The following is a 16459-nucleotide window of genomic DNA, read 5'->3' on the forward strand; positions in this document are numbered from 1 at the left end:
TACTTTGCGGGGAAAATCGGACCCAGGCAAAGGCCTGTATAAAATTAGCGTTATTTTTCACTGGTGGTCTCGTTTGCTGTTACAGGTAATTTATGATCATCAAATGAAAAATTACAGTTCTAGAAACATTTAAAAGTTACTTATAGTCACTTTGAAGTGAATAAGTGTATCTTTGTGGTCTTAGCAAATGTCTGTCGGTAACAGTGTCCTGATTTTGTTTTTGCAGGAATAACAACCCCACCTAAACCCACCACAACCACCACCACCACCACCACAACCACAAAAGATTCCCACCCAAGGACACCAGGTAAAATCCATGTTAATGCTTAAGAAGCCATTAGCAAGCTAATTATTGTATCTTAGAGAAAATTGCTATCGTTTTGTTTGTTTCAAGGAATTACAGTTGAATGATCCTAGTGAAGTATAAATTAGGCTTTATTTGCTGCTGATATTGCTTGCTACAAAGTGAAGTAGTGTTTGGCGATATGTTCTGAACTGTACCTCAGTTTGTAAGGTATTCACTCAAATTCATTCAAAAAAAGAACATTTCTGTCTGGTTATTTAATCCAAAAACAGTTTCCTAATTCATTTTCCAGAAATTGATATTATACCATGATATACTGTGTTTCAATATCATGATATAAAATTACATAAACCTGGTGGAAGATTGTATCCATATTGCTCACTCCTGATTTTAAATTACAGATTTTAGTTTTCCCAAAAAATCTGTCTGTTACACTTCTGTGTTTACACTTTTGTTTCTATTAGTTCTGAGCAAAGTCTGTATTTTTGCACACATTGCATTTGGACCTCACAGGAAAGGAAAGTGCAACTTATGCTGTACACACTTAGGGTTGCAAAGGGTCGAACGTTTTCCAGGGCAAGTTGAGCTCGGGAATGTTTGGAATTTTGGAAATCTTTCCCAATTTCATACCTTTTTGACTAGTGAAGTTATTTGAGGGTAAATACACATCAAAAGCAATGCTAGGTCTTATTGCATGTTTCAGTTAGAACTATGCAAATTGAATTAAATTGTAACCATGCACTGCCTTCAGCAGCACACTCTTCCACCACATATGCACCCCACACTACTGCCACCTCTACTGAGCTATTTAGGTTTTGATTACATTAATGGTTATTAGAGGTGGGAAAAAATCAAAAATCATATCTATCGTGATTTTTTTTTTTGCGTGAGATGATCTTAGAATTGATTCTTTTCCCTAGAATCTTTTCTTTTCTTCGTTTTTAAACCAATGATTGACCTAAATATTTTGATTATACGGCAACTAAATCATCAGTTTCCAGCAAAACGGAGCGAAACAGAAAATTCATCTTATGTACTTCTTTACAAATTAAATCATTGTCAGACTGACTGACGTGATGCATTGTTCGTAGAAAACAATTCATTTTGGAAATGTCTCATGATATTGTGTGTAATTCAACTTTTGTTTTTGTTAAAGGAAGGGGAAAAATTGCAATACTCAATACTATCGAATCACAATACTTCAGAATCGCAAATCAAACTGGCAGCCATTTATCTTGAATGAATCAAATCTGGACATAAGCATATCATCCCAGCCCTAATGGATATACATTTCTTTTGATATTTCCTTTACAACAGACCTGCCAACATGTACGCATTTTTCGTACTGGGCACGCATTTTGACCCTTAAGTACGCTTGTACGATTCGCTGCTCTCTAGGTACGCATTTTGTTGCATCTCGCATTTCTCCAGTTTCAGTTTCTATGCAATCTACATCTATGACATTGATTCTGCCGCTGAGCAGTGGAGTGAAAAGTTTTCGGCCAATCAGAGCGCTGCATTTTAACCCTTCGCCCACCTGCCCCTCCTAGCCAAATGCTTCGCGCGATTAATTCAATTCGGTGCCTCAGCAATCCAGGCTGTCCGGATAACTGTAGGCTTGCATGCCATGGCTGAACCGCCTCAAAAAAAGGTTCGGAACGATTTCTTAACGGGAGAGATGGCCTTTCCTCCACATGTCCAAGCTACCTCACAGAGACATATACATATAGAACCTCCTCATCCGTTCTGCACCGTGTGCAAGACAGACATCGACATCAGTCACCAAGGGGCAACAGCTAACGAACACAGTCACATAAACAAATACTCCCCACCCCCCGAAACATAATGATATTAAAAATAAATGGATGATAAGGAAAAAGCGTTCATAGTGTCTATCAGTGATGGGAGTAACGCGTTACAATTCAGTGGTTGAAATGACTGCAGAGACGGATACATTTGCGACACGGACATTATTTGCCTAAGTTGTTTACGCTGCGTTGAAGCGAGCTGTCCCGTCACTGTTCCGTGGTCAGAACCAGAACCAGACGGTAACTGACAACCTCTGTGTCCGGTCAGTGGCAACAGCAATGTGACCCAGCAACTGACCGATAACCTGTCGGGAATTAATGTTTAGTCTTGCTACACGTAATATTACATTTTATGTTGGCTGCTACTTTGATTCAATTTTAATTGGGTATTTTTCATTTTCTCCTACTTATTAGGCTACTTCTAGTCCACCACAATTCAGAGTCAAGTAGGCTATTGAACGTTTTACTTAACTATTTATTTTATAGCTTTAGTTACTTTGCAGCGTCAGATTAATAATACAAAATATTATGAATAAATTATGATGTATTAAAGTGGTGAAATTCACAAGCTACCTGCCAAAAATACTTCTGCTTCTATTTTGATAAAAGTAACACAATAGTGTAAGCATTACAATTCAGAAACCGTAATATTGTATATGTTATTTATTAGCCTATAATTGTGTCTCTGTCAGGCTTCAATCTGTGCTTTTTTAGTAGTTGTTTTAGGCCTATTTAAAGTTGCTTTATGAGTAAATCATTACTTAAACTACTTAATTTCCCTTCAGTAATCATGAAAAAACATCCGAACCGTTTGGTCCGCTTGTCTCGGTTCGGAACGTATGTGCCGCACAGTTCGACGCATGCGCAATGTGGCCTCGTGCCCGTCAGGTGCCCCGTATGTGACCTCAGTGTGTTTCCCTTTCGTGCGAAAGAAGGTTTTATCAAACCGTATGTGTGTCCCAGCCCAGGATAGGAAATGAACTAACAATGTAAACTGTTTTTATGTTTAACGTATTCTGACTTATTCAAAATACGGAGCTTTAAGAGTTCCTCTCTTTTTCTTTTAAAGGATACATTTTTGTAAGAGCTACACTGAAGTTGGTAGTTTGATAAATGCAAGTTATTTCAATTGATATTCTGTAATATTTCAATCTTCATGTGCAAAAAAAAAAGGCACATAAGTTCCCTGTTGCTGTATCAAAATCTCAGCTAGCTTTCCTCAGAGATGGTCTTAATAATGTGCTTAAAGTTAAGTCAAATTCAGTTTGTGCATGATTAGCTACATGATATAACTATATAATTATTTAATACTGTATCCTACATTGTGGATAATTAAGCTATATACCGTATGCTGAAGTATATTTCTGGAGTGTTAAAGATTAAAAGAAAAAATAACAAGAACCGAAAACCGTGACCCTAAAACCGTGATACGAACCGAACCGTGGGTTTTGTGAACCGTACCACCCCTAGTAATCAGAAGAAGGCTATGTGTTAACCTGGTCTAACTCTCATCTTTATTAGCTCTCTCTGCCTCCTGTTGGTTAGACTAACAAATATATGGGCACAAAATATTGGACCGATATAAGAAAACATTTGTATAGTAGTTTCACTATATTCAATTCAATTTCAATTCAATTTTCAATTCAATTTTATTTATAGTATCAAATCATAACAAAAGTTATCTCGAGACACTTTACAGATAGAGTAGGTCTAGACCACACTCTATAAATTCCAAAACCCCAACAATTACAGTAATTCCCTCAAGAGCAAGCATTAGCAGTGGCTATTGCGACAGTGGCAAGAAAAATTCCCTTTTAGGAAGAAACCTCAGCAGACCCAGACTCTTGGTAGGCGGTGTCTGACGGGCCGGTTGGGGGCGTGATGAACAGTGGTGATAACAGTCACATTAGAAGTCACATTGACTTCGAAGGTTATCGTGGAAGTTCATGTCATAGCAGGGCACATCGTGTCATACTGAGTAGTGCAGTCTCCTATACCGGATCCTGACTACTCTGTGCGTATGAACATCACAGCAGGGCGTTGCGGGATGTAACGTGGGCGCTGCAGAGCACGGGTGGAGGCTGCGGATGCAGCAGGACGCAGCAGGATGCGGCCGGAAATGCAGAGAATCGCAGAGCATAGCTCTGCGAAGAAGAAATATAAGGACTCCGGGGAGTAAACTCCCCAGAGCTAGATTAGTAACAAGCATTTCTGGGACAGGATGCATACAAAAAGTAACAAGTAGAGATGAGAGAGCAGCTCAGTGTGTCTTAGGGAGGAACAGCCTCCCGGCAGTCTAGAATTGTAATAGCATAACTTAAGAGAGGCAGGTTAAAGAGAGGTGCCTGGTCGGGCTAGAACTCCCCCCAACCGGATCGGGCTGTACTGGCCTGCCTCCCTCTATTCTCGCTCGATTATTAATTATACAGTATAAAAAAAAAAAAAAAACTGATGACTACGAGGAGAAGCAGTGGGCGGGTTAGGTGGACGCTTCAACTCCTCGTCCCCTAACTATAAGCTTTATCAAAGAGGAGGGTTTTCAGTTTACTCTTAAATGTGGTGACGGTGTCTGCCTCTCGAACCCCGACTGGGAGCTGGTTCCATAATACTGGAGCCTGATAGCTGAAGGCCCTGGCCCCCAGTCTACTTCCAGAGACTCTAGGAACCATAAGTAGCCCCGCATTCTGGGAGCGCAGTGCTCTAGTGGGACAATAAGGTACTATGAGCTCTTCTAAGTATGATGGTGCTTGACCATTTAGAGCTTTGTAAGTCAGGAGGAGGATTTTAAATTCAATCCTATATTTCACTGGAAGCCAATTCAGAGAAGCTAATACAGGAGAAATATGATCTCTTCTCTTAGTTCTCGTCAGAACACGTGCTGCAGCATTCTGGATCAGTTGGAGAGTCTTAATGGACTTATTTGGGCAACCTGATAATAAGGAATTGCAGTAATCTAGTCTAGAAGTAACGAATGCATGGACTAGTTTTTCAGCATCGTTTTGAGACAGGATATTCCTAATTTTGGCAATGTTACGAAGATGAAAAAAGACTATTCTTGAGGTTTGTTTTAAGTGGGCGTTGAAGGATATATCCTGATCAAAAATAACTCCTAGATTTCTGACAGCAGTGCTGGAGGCCAGGGTAATACCATCCAGAGTAACTATATCTTTCGAAAACGGTTCGGGCGGTGCGTTGGTCCTATCACAATAACTTCAGTTTTGTCTGAGTTTAACATCAGGAAATTGTGGGTCATCCAGGATTTTATATCCTCAATACACATTTGAAGTCTTGCTAACTGACCACTTTCATCTGGCTTAATTGACAGATATAATTGGGTATCGTCTGCGTAACAGTGATAGTTAATCGAGTGTTTCCTTATAATATTACCTAGAGGAAGCATATATAAGGAAAATAGAATTGGTCCAAGCACTGAGCCTTGAGGAACGCCATGGCTAACTTTAGCGTGCTTGGAGGGTTTATCATTAACATTAACAAACTGGGATCGTTCAGAGAAATAGGACTTAAACCAGCTTAGTGCGATTCCTTTAATGCCAACTAAGTGTTCCAGTCTCTGTAACAGGATAGTATGGTCAATAGTGTCAAATGCAGCACTAAGATCTAGTAGAACAAGAATGGAGACAAGTCCTTTGTCTGCAGCAGTTAGAAGGTCGTTAGTAATTTTCACCAGTGCCGTCTCTGTGCTATGATTCTTTCTAAATCCTGATTGAAAATCATCAAATAGACTGTTGCTATGTAGAAAATCACATAACTGATTAGCAACCACCTTCTCAAGGATCTTGGATAGAAAGGGAAGGTTAGATATAGGTCTATAGTTTGCTAAGACCTCAGGATCTAGGGTGGGTTTTTTCAGAAGAGGTTTTATCACAGCAATTTTAAATGACTGCGGTACATAACCTGTTAGTAAGGACATGTTGATCATATCTAATAATGAAGTGTTTACCACGGGTAACGCTTTTTGAGTAGCCTCGTTGGGATGGGGTCTAAGAGACAGGTAGACGGCTTAGCTGAGGATATCTTTAACATTAATTGTTGAAGGTCTATAGGATAAAAGCAGTCCAAGTATATGTCGGGAGTCGTCGTTCTTTCTAGCGGTCCTGCATTTAAAGATGAACTGTTAGAAGTTAAGGGCAAAAGGTGATGAATTTTATCTCTAATTGTTATAATTTTATCATTAAAGAAGCTCATGAAGTCATCACTACTCAGAGCTAGAGGAATAGATGGCTCAGTAGAGCTGTGGCTATCTGTCATCCTGGCTACAGTGCTGAAAAGAAACCTTATAGTGTAGTCATCCACTCCTCTACACCGTAATAATAATTTATTGTAATCTAGAAGGTAGTGATGAGCCAAACAATGTATTTTCAGGTGGAAGAAGTTTCCATGTGCTATGCCTCCTGTACAACAGTTTGTTTTCAATTCAATGTTAGGAGTGATATCATTAATTGTATAACATTTATGGTCTACTTGTATAAGGTTATGGAGTAACTAATGATTCTTGATTGGTGAAATTATGTAGTGTGGTGTTAGGTATCTCATAGGTTTCTCATTGGTGAGTGCAACGGTGGAGCGTATATTGGCAATGGGCTGTCATGATTGGTGTGCGTGCGCACGGGAGGGGGGGTGTTGTACTCAAAATTTCTTCAAGGTTGGCAGGTCTGTTACAGGTTCAAGTAGGTAACTTTTATAAAAAATACATTTTTATGTTGTTTTTGCTGAAACTCTCACTATATCCTGACAGACCTAATGGCATTTTCTCTCCACCTCGCCCACATTTAAACAACCAATCACAGCCGAGGAGCCTTAATGCAACTCAGTCACGGTTTATGAACTGCGATCAAACTGCTGAACTAGACAGCGCTGATCAAGTATGCATCAAAGATTCTGTTACTATATTTCTTGCCTCAGATGTTTTCATTTCAACATATTTTAGTGTAAATCTTCCTTAACACAAACACAATGGATCGAGCCCGAGGGGGCCGGAAGCTGCTTATGCAAGTCAACACGGCTCCCAGTACCAGAAATATAAAAATTAAATTAATCATAGGTATATCATTGCTTTTTTTTGCTTTGTCAGATAAAATCTTGACTCAACAGTGGTGATATAATTTTCTCAAAATGTGTAAAGCTAGGGGTGGGAATCACCAGACGCCCCACGATACAATATTATATCCGTATCAAGATATGATATTATTGGGATTTTAAACATATTGCGATATATATATTGCAATGTATATAATTGAAAGCAATTGATTTTGTTACTTTAGTACAGGGGTCAGCAACCCTTCCAATTAAAAGAGCCATTTTTGTCCCAAAATAATTCAAAGAAATCTGAAATCTATGATTCTTATAATGAAGGTAACTAAGTCTATATAAGTGTAAATCAGCTTATCAACATGACTAATAAGGCATGCATTAATATGGCGAGGTTTTTAGCCATTTGAGAGTGACAAATCTTAAATTTTCTGATCAATACAATGTCATTGACAATTTAGTTATAGAAAAGCTGCTTTGATATTTTTGAACCAATACTTCATGTATTACCATTTGTGAAGGACTTTCCAGGGCCTTTTTACTCATTACAATCTCCTGAACTGCCACAAAACCAGCAACACTAGTGAGAGTTTGGAGATTTAAACAAATTCATAAAAGTACATTTGCTATGCTTTCTGCAGCAATTCTGATATTTTTCTCTTAGTTGATGCATATTTTAATGGATTGAAATGTAAGCCTAAATGGAGAATGTAAGAATGACTTTAGGCCTACAAACTACACACTAAATAAAACTTAAAATGCAAAACAAAAAATAACCATTATTCACTTCCATATAACTCTTTGTCAAAAGGAGCCACTGGAGAGGGTCTTAAGTAAATTTGTTGCCACAGTCTGTTCAGAGCCTGACATAAATACATCGGTACATGAATACATTATACACCACAACATGACTACATGAAAGACATCAGATACTTTTATACACACATGACCATTACCGATGTGTTTTGTTGAGTGATGTTATGGCAGCTATAGCCATTACCAAAGAGTTTATCATAATGACTGACCCTGGTAAATCAAAGTCATTCTAATTAATTTGTTTTTTCACAGTAGCAGATTAGCACCACTGTTTGACACAATTCTGTCCTTATTGTTTTTTACAGGCAATCATGGAGATACGTTGGCTATAGGCTTGAGTGTAACTGTTTTTCTTGGTAAGTTTCAACTTCATCTTTGAACAGTAGATCAAGAATGTAAAGCGGTAACGTTGACCCAAATGAGATCATGATTCCCTTACAAGAACCGCATGATCATACTACAGTAGATATGGTGTTCTGGAGAGGGCATTATGTTCTCATTTGGGCCAAAAAATACCATACGAATGTATTAATGGCTTGATGTGTCACCTTGTCACTTACTGTTTGTGTTTTGTACATATTGTTATGAAAGGTGCACCTAAGGTTTAAATAGTCGTTTCTGAATTGGCATGCTAACAAATAGCAAAAGTCCCTTTTTTTTTTTTTTTTTTTTTTTTTTAAGCAATAATTTCATAAAAGCAAAGCCTTTTGGGATTACCAAAACCCTTTTCATGGTAGGCATTTAAACAAGCTCATCATCTTTTCTTACATCATCTCAAAACATGTAAATTTTTTTTCTCATTAAAATAGTCCTCATTGCTATCGTTGTTGGAGCCGTGGTATACATCAAGAAACAACGGTAAAAAGTTGTCTTATTTAGCTATGCCGACTAACCCTTAAAAATGGCTTTGTCCCTGTCGTGGCTTTTCCAACCTTTTGTTGATGTCTGCTTTGGATCTGGTCAGCATTTAGCCTATATTCTGTTAACACTCCCTCTGTCTGTCAAGTTTTATTAAGTGTTGCATGGATATTTGTGCACGTGCATTTGTAACGCTTTTTTTCTGAAGGTTTTCTCTACCACACAGTTTCAACATTGTCATACGGGGGTGCTGTAATAAACCCTCAAAACACTCTCTTACACGGTGCTGGAGATCACTCTGTAGAAAGAGCGCTGCCCCAAGTTCCTTTTGGTGGTTTTAATCAAGTGTTGATAAACTTGTCAGCCAAGTCATGAAGCATTTTTTAAGTATTGACCATTAGGTATGACGTTTTTTTGTTAATACTCTGCTACATTTAATGTTTAATGGATGTCACACATTTGCGTGACAGAGGAAGCACAGGTTCTAGTAATAGACTGGCATATAAATTACATTTCATTTGGTGCGGCCCCTGAATGTGAAGTGAAATAGATGCTTTATATTTTAATCATCTACGAACCATTTCAATACTTTGGTTTTAATTTAACATTTAATACTGGGTCACACTGCGCCCAGCTTACGAGCACCTATCAGGTCAGGAATGCCTGCTTGCAGAAAGCTACTGGTTGCATTGCCACTAGAGGCACCTTGCGAGTGTCACAGAAATGATGTCCTGTCATTATTGCTAGTGTAATTTGCAAACTTGATCTTGGGTGAACAGCACATAATGTCATGGAAAGGATTTTTACGTTGACTCATTTGTGCAAAAGGAGAAAGTAGTGGTGGCTGCTGGTATGTCACATTTTTGGAAATGTTTCTGAGGAAACTACTTTTGTTGTGTGTTCCTGTTGGTGTAGTTTGTGTGTAATGAAATATGATGGAAATGTGACAACGGAGCATTTGGTGGTATGATAGTCGTATTTCCTTCTGCTGAAGAGGTTGTGTTCTTTACACACTTTGTGAACATTAAGTTATTATTACAGTAATCAAATTTCAAAGTTTGGAACACCAGAACACATGATATGAAGATAAACCGGCTATTTGAACTTTTTGGTGAAGGGCTTGTGTCTTGGTGTGGGTCTCCTTTAAATATGGGTGGTCTTGTAGTCTTTTGGGTGAAGAGTGTGTTTCTCTGGACTTCCTTAAAGTCTCCTCACTTCCTATTTGCCTGGTCGTACATAAGCAGCAACGTTGACCAGTTATTATTGGATTACAGCTGTGGGAGAGGTTCTCCTGACAATGTGTCTCCAAAAGAGAGAGAGGATGTAGAACTCCCGTTACAAGGACAGACTGCCAAGCACAGCTGAACTCATTTATGCCAAATAAATGGATGGTAATGTTGACCGATGCTTTTTATATATATATGTCCATGATGCATTACTAATGTTTTCTTCCTTCTGTATTATCTGCAGCAGTTAACTTACATGTTTGACACCTGCCTGTGTTACTTCACTTAAAACCCTTTTTTTCTTTCACAGGGCTGTATGTTTTTTTTTTACAATTTGTCTAAAATTGTCAAATTAAAATTTCCTTTCTTTGCTTTTTTGTTTCTGTAGTAAGCATCACAGTCCTGTATCTCCAACATTACTAGAAGTAAAAAGGGCTGGTCGAGAAGAGGACTTCTTTGACTGACCTGTGCCGTCCCTGTGCACAGGCTCAGGGAAATCATCACCCCCCAAATTTTTTTTTACAACATCACAGCAGAGTTTCCATGCTGCAATTATGAAGGAATGAGATTTCTTGTATATCAGAGGCTTAAAGGGGCTGTACTTGAAATACTGAAACAACAGCGGGATAGGGTTGCCTCCACAAGGCTCTCACAGAACGTTCCCCAATGTCTACGTTTTAGTTATAAACCGGCTATTGAAAGAGAACAGAGAAATTAGGATAGCAACACACAAAAGGCTGTTTTATGGTTCCGCGCAGGCTCCACGCAGAGCTTTTGCTTAGTGTTTATATTGTGTGTGTGTGTGTGTGTGTGTGTGTGTGTGTGTGTGTGTGTGTGTGTGTGTGTGTGTGTGTGTGTGTGTGTGTGTGTGTGTGTGTGTGTGTGTGTGTGTGTGTGTGTGTGTGTGTGTGTGTGTGTGTGTGTGTGTGTGTGTGTGTGTGTGGGAGAAGTGAGAGAAGTGAGAGAGTGACGGCGATTAGCTTAGGAGCATGTGCCGACTCTAGAGTCCTAGTGAGAGAAACAAAGTGTCTCCCCTGTTCTTTCTGACCACGGTGGGAAATCTGGAGCAGGAGAAGTTAACCCTCTCCTTGATTTCATGTTTTTTTATGGAGAAGGAGAAGCAGGAAATGAGTCGGGGAATGCAACGCTACCAAGCCATGGCCGAGCGACGGGTAGTTAAATTTTTCGAGAGGTGCACGTCAGGCTAGGTGTAGAGTCCGGCATAGACGCAGAGGGGTCTGTGGGGGTACGCCGTTGATTCTACGCAGAAGCATAAAAAGGCCTTAAGGAGTGGGACTTCATTATCTAACTCCCACTATATCTTCACATAGCAATTATTTGTTTGCTGCTATATTAATGGTCTGAATGTCGAGTACGGCCCCTTTAAACTCCATGTTTATTTTAAACTTTTGCACTATAGCTTAGAGCACAGCTCAGCTTGCCCATTGCAGCTCAGTTACACCGATGGCTTGAAACAAGCAAAATCAGTAGAGTAGACCCTAAATACAGCTGTTACAATTTAATAGTTTTTGTATGAACTTTAGAAACTTTAAAACAGATCAAAGTCTTATCAGTTTCAGTTTGATGCTTAAGAACACAGTGAATTTTCCTCTATTTACTTCTATAAGAAATGTCACAATTTGTGTAACAGGAATGGATATAATAATACATTGTGTAAATGAGAGGCTTCTAGCCGATAAACCAGTCCTCCAGTCTTGTAAATAACAATGGGATCTGCGAAACCATCCCAAGCATAGATCCTAAATAAAAGGCATGTTCCATATGCCTTATTCAAAAAAGTGTTTTAGTTTGTTTGTCAGTTGTTGAATGTTTGTTAATAGAGGCTTAATTGTAGGCCTACCTTAACTGTGTATGCTTAATAATTTGTCATGTTTAATGGCGTTTTTGGCACATTGTTTCTGCCATGTCTGTTGTGTAGCTTCACCAAATGAAGTTAAAACTGTTTTCTCTGACAAGGAACAATTTAAGTTAATAATTAAAAGAAATAATAATTGAACAGGTATTGGTTTTGTAGACATCTCTCTTCTAGAGTGTCAGATTAATATTTGTATACCGCCACACTACCCCCCCATACTTTAAGAGTATTAGGACACTATAAAGCTGAATAGACTGATTTCTGATTTGAAAATGCCTTGCCTGGCTATTTATCTGTATTTATCAAACTAAATTGTGTGTCAACATCTCAGTGAGTTTTATATTTTGTTGAGGCAAGCTTTTATTTTGACATCAGTCTTTGTAAATAATTATTGAAATAAAACAAAATGGACTGCATTTATTACAATTGTTGCCTGTAATTCAGCCATTCACTCACACACTGTAGGCCAGGTGTGGCCAACCATCTGGAGTCATTTAGAACATGCTCTGACACGTGGACAACCAGGGATCGATCTGCCGAGAATAGTATGTTATTACTAGGGCTGTCAAATGATTAATTTTTTTTTTAATCGCTGAATTTCTATAGTTAATCGCATGTTTTATCACGATTAAAATTCTATTATTTTCTATTTAAGAACTGTTTTTAAGTACATATTAACAATTGAAAGCAATTAGTATCTGTGTATCTTGATTGGGAATCAAATGAATGCAAAGAAAGTTACTTTATGAACATGATTTTAATATTTGTATTTATTTATTTACTGTAAACAAAAGAAAAATGTGTGAATATAGTCACAGATTTGAATCTAGAGTCAATATAGTGTGTAGTAACTTACTTACTTTACTTACTGATGTCCAGTGATCACCTTGGATCACTTTGCAGCAGTTCCAGTTAGGCTGCTTTCTCCGTGTCGTACAGGCTGTGTATGCGTGAAACTACTGTCCCCCTCGACGGCGATGTATAAGACTGGTCCGAACATGCCAACCATAGTCTTTAAAACCCGAGTCTGACTGATGATGCTGACAGGTCTGCAGTTAGTTGCCACCCATTTCGCAATAGCGGTAGTAATGTTTTGGGATTTGGTTTCATCCAGAGGTCGGCAAATAGTACTCTCCAAAATAGTGCTTTGCCTGAACCTGCTTGCATCAACCTGAGTCACGTTAATTAGCTTGTAGCTGGTAGCTCAAGCTTGACGTGCTTCGGTGATATTTTAATTCGGCTTTACACAATGTCCATATGGCTTTCGACCCGTCCGGGAGTTTTGGAAAATAAAAAGCGCCATTCAGAATTGTGTTGCTGCTGTCTTTCTCCATCATGGTTTCATCCATCACCTGTGGATGGAACCAAATGCCCAAAAATTACTACCGCTCTTGCGAAATGGGTGGCAACTAACCTCAGACCTGTCAGCATCGTAGAAGACTCTGGTTTTTAAGACTACAGTTGGCATGTTCTGACCCGTCTTATACATTGCCGTCGAGGGGGACACTAGTTTGACGCAGCCTGCAGCAGCAGGATGTGTTACGAGGAAGTATGGCAAAGGGTCAAAATAGTAACCGGTTAGGCACGACGCGAAGCAGAGTGAAGTAAAAATAAACAATTAACAAATGGCGGCATGTGATTAATGCGATTTTAAAAAAACATTTACGCGTTATGCTCGGGCCTTAATCGCATCGCAATTAACTTAATTATTAATGCTGACAGCCCTAGTTATTACAAATATTAAAAAGGTCTGAGTGTAATATGTCACAAAAGAATCAGTGTAGTATGTAATAAGTTAATAAAAAAGTAGTGCTATAGTAGGCCTATATCAGAAAATGGGATAAAAGTAATGTCAGTATAGAATGTTAAAAATATTGTATGTAAAAAATGTTAGTATATTATGTAATAACATTTTTAAAGGTATGTGAAAAAAGTATATGTATAGTATGTTGAAGAAAGTCAACAAAAGTCATAGTATAGCATGTCAAAAATATTTGTAGCTGGACATTAATCAAGACGAGCTGTCCTCCGACCTGGAGAAATAACATTTGTCTCTACGAGCAGACGGCAGTAAGAAGAGTGCTTAGGGGCCATCTACAAACTACAGAGAGAGATCCAACAAAAATATGTATTACTTATGATTACATAATGTAGTGTCTCTTTATATTAAGCACTTAATATGCCTATTTTTGTATCTCTTTTCGGTGTTGTAGTTTGTAGACGGTGATATATGTGGCAAAATTGATTCTGAAGTGGACTCCCTATCCAGCAATCTCCGTACCGAAATCACAGCTGTTAAAGAGCTTAAAAACTCCTTGTCTGGCTTGCAGGCCACAGTGGATAAGCATAGCGCCACTCTTCATGATCTGGAGTGCTGGGCCACAACACACAGCGACACTGTCGCTAGCATGGAGTCCAAACTTAGCGAGTTATCCGCAGAAGTGTGTGCACTAAAAACAAAATGCGATGATCTGGAGGGCAGGCAGAGAAGACACAACCTTTGCATACTAGGCATACCTGAGGGAGATGAAGGGTCTTGTCCTACTGAATTCATTGCTCAACTACATCAGGATATGCTGGAGCTGGAGGAGAAGCCTTTACTCCACAGGGTGCATCGTTCTCTCCGTCCAAAGCCGAAGAAGGGAAAGCCACCATTTGTCATCAGAGTCCATTACTATCATGTCCCCAGATTCTCCAACGAGCAGCTGAGGCATCTCCATTATCACGGAAGGGTGGCAGGCTGTCTATCTTTCCTGACTTCACGGCGGAGGTTGCAAAGAAACGTGCAGCATTCGTGTCGGTAAAGAAGATTCTGCATGAGCACCCTTTAATCAGATTCAGACTTTTCTTCCCGATTGAACCGAAAATAACGAAGCCTTCAGGTGAGGTTCACAAATTCACTGATCCGGATGCAGCAATGGCCTTCATCAACACTGCAGTGCATGAACCAGCAGAGTAGTATACGATTGTGGTAGGCTATATGCTTTTACTGTGGAAATCGGTAACTTTGTATAGGCTACTTTTCAGGGGCTGTCTTGAGAAGGTCGTTGTGGCACGTCACAAGTGTCAATCAGTTAGCCTAATCATTCATTTGAGTAACCCTCATTTATGCAAGTTCTGCAAGCATTTTTTATTTTTTATTTTTATTATTGCTAATGTGGATTAAAGGAGAATTCTGGTTGATTTCAACACGTAGCACGTTGTTTGTAAATTTGGAGTGCTGTCAGTAGCGAGAAAAACGAAAACAATCGGTGTTGCCTACACCGTGTTATCTTCCTGCTACAGTTAGCACCCAGGAGGCTGAAACCGGGCAAGTTTTAAACTTGCTTTTAGCCTCTTAACATGTTCAAAATGTCATTACAAGTGCCTAAGAAATGCATAAAAGTTTTGCTAATTCAGCTCTGTTTAGTTCCGGTGTTGAGACGGCAAGATGAGTGCTTCGTAAAGAAAAGAGATACAACAATATTTTCAAAAAATCCTGCAACTAGCAGGAGACAAGCTATAATTGAGGTAAGTTTGGAGACACTACCTTATTTAATCATTAAATTAATACATATTTTTGTTGTATCTCTTTTCGGTGTTGTAGTTTGTAGACAAAGTCCCCAAATCTTGCCATCTCAACACCGGAACTAAACAGAGCTGAATTAGCAAAACTTTTATGCATTTCTTTCACATCTTCTGCAGTCAGATTCACTGTGTTCACTGGGAAGGAATCACTTCACATGGGTAGACACTTGGATTGACATTTCGAAAATGCTAAGAGGCTAAAAGCACGTTTAAAACTTGCCCCGTTTCAGCCTCCTGGGTGCTAACGCTAGCAGGAGGATAACACGGTGTAGGCAACACCGATTTTTTTTCGTTTTTCTCGCTACTGACAGCACTGCAAATTTACAAAACAACAGAGCTACGTGTTGAAATCGACCGGAATGCTCCTTTAAAAATACTGTGCTTTTGTAACCTTTACATTTGACACATTTATAGCACTTGGCCCAGTGGGCGAGCAGTGAGTTAATATCAAAGTTTTCTTAGGGAGTTTGATGTTGTGTTCATTAAGGCTCTGACACACCAACCTGATTATCGGCCGTGGGACAGTCTGGCGAGGTCGGTGACTCGAGTCTGTTCGGTGTGTTCCGTGCCGTTCTGAGTTGGAGGAGCCGTCAGCATCCATTTTGGCCGATTTGACTTGTTGAATCAGCCAGTGGGCAGTCTGACTCAATGACCAATCTGATTGGTGGAGTGCTAGCCCTTGACTAGCAAATCAGTGCTTCTTCCACAAGAAGAAGCCCGAGAGCTGACAACGCCAGTATCTTCTTATTACTAGCCATCGTATTTTCTTCCGTTCAGCGAGTAATGACAACAACGATCCTTTTTGACAACTATCAACACTCTCTGATGAAAACAAGGACTGACAACAGCGTGCTCTGTGTTTACCATAGACAGTATATAAGAATGGACCAACATATCCCGTTGCTCTGGACGGAGACCAGTGAAGGCTATTAGAAGCACTTTTCCGGTGATCTCT

The 16459-nt window shown here is 39.3% G+C and overlaps 2 protein-coding genes across 6 annotated transcripts in view; both read left to right on the plus strand.

Moving 5' to 3' along the window:
• Positions 1–10541, plus strand: part of LOC114558164 (complement receptor type 2-like) — a 54703-nt gene extending 44162 nt beyond the window's left edge. For all 5 annotated transcript variants that reach the window (XM_028581953.1, XM_028581952.1, XM_028581954.1 and 2 more), the window contains 5 exons: positions 227–307; positions 8283–8333; positions 8787–8835; positions 10110–10226; positions 10450–10541. In XM_028581953.1, the coding sequence (XP_028437754.1) occupies positions 227–307; positions 8283–8333; positions 8787–8835; positions 10110–10200 (272 nt within the window). In that variant the 3' untranslated portion in view covers positions 10201–10226; positions 10450–10541. The remainder of the gene's footprint in view (positions 1–226; positions 308–8282; positions 8334–8786; positions 8836–10109; positions 10227–10449) is intronic.
• LOC114558162 (sushi, von Willebrand factor type A, EGF and pentraxin domain-containing protein 1-like) overlaps positions 1–16459 on the plus strand; it is a 191074-nt gene that overhangs the window by 98907 nt on the left and 75708 nt on the right. The gene's annotated exons all lie outside the window — the stretch shown is intronic.

The sequence above is a fragment of the Perca flavescens genome, chromosome 7 (genome assembly GCF_004354835.1).
Source record: "Perca flavescens isolate YP-PL-M2 chromosome 7, PFLA_1.0, whole genome shotgun sequence".
Classification (NCBI taxonomy): Eukaryota; Metazoa; Chordata; class Actinopteri; order Perciformes; family Percidae; genus Perca; species Perca flavescens.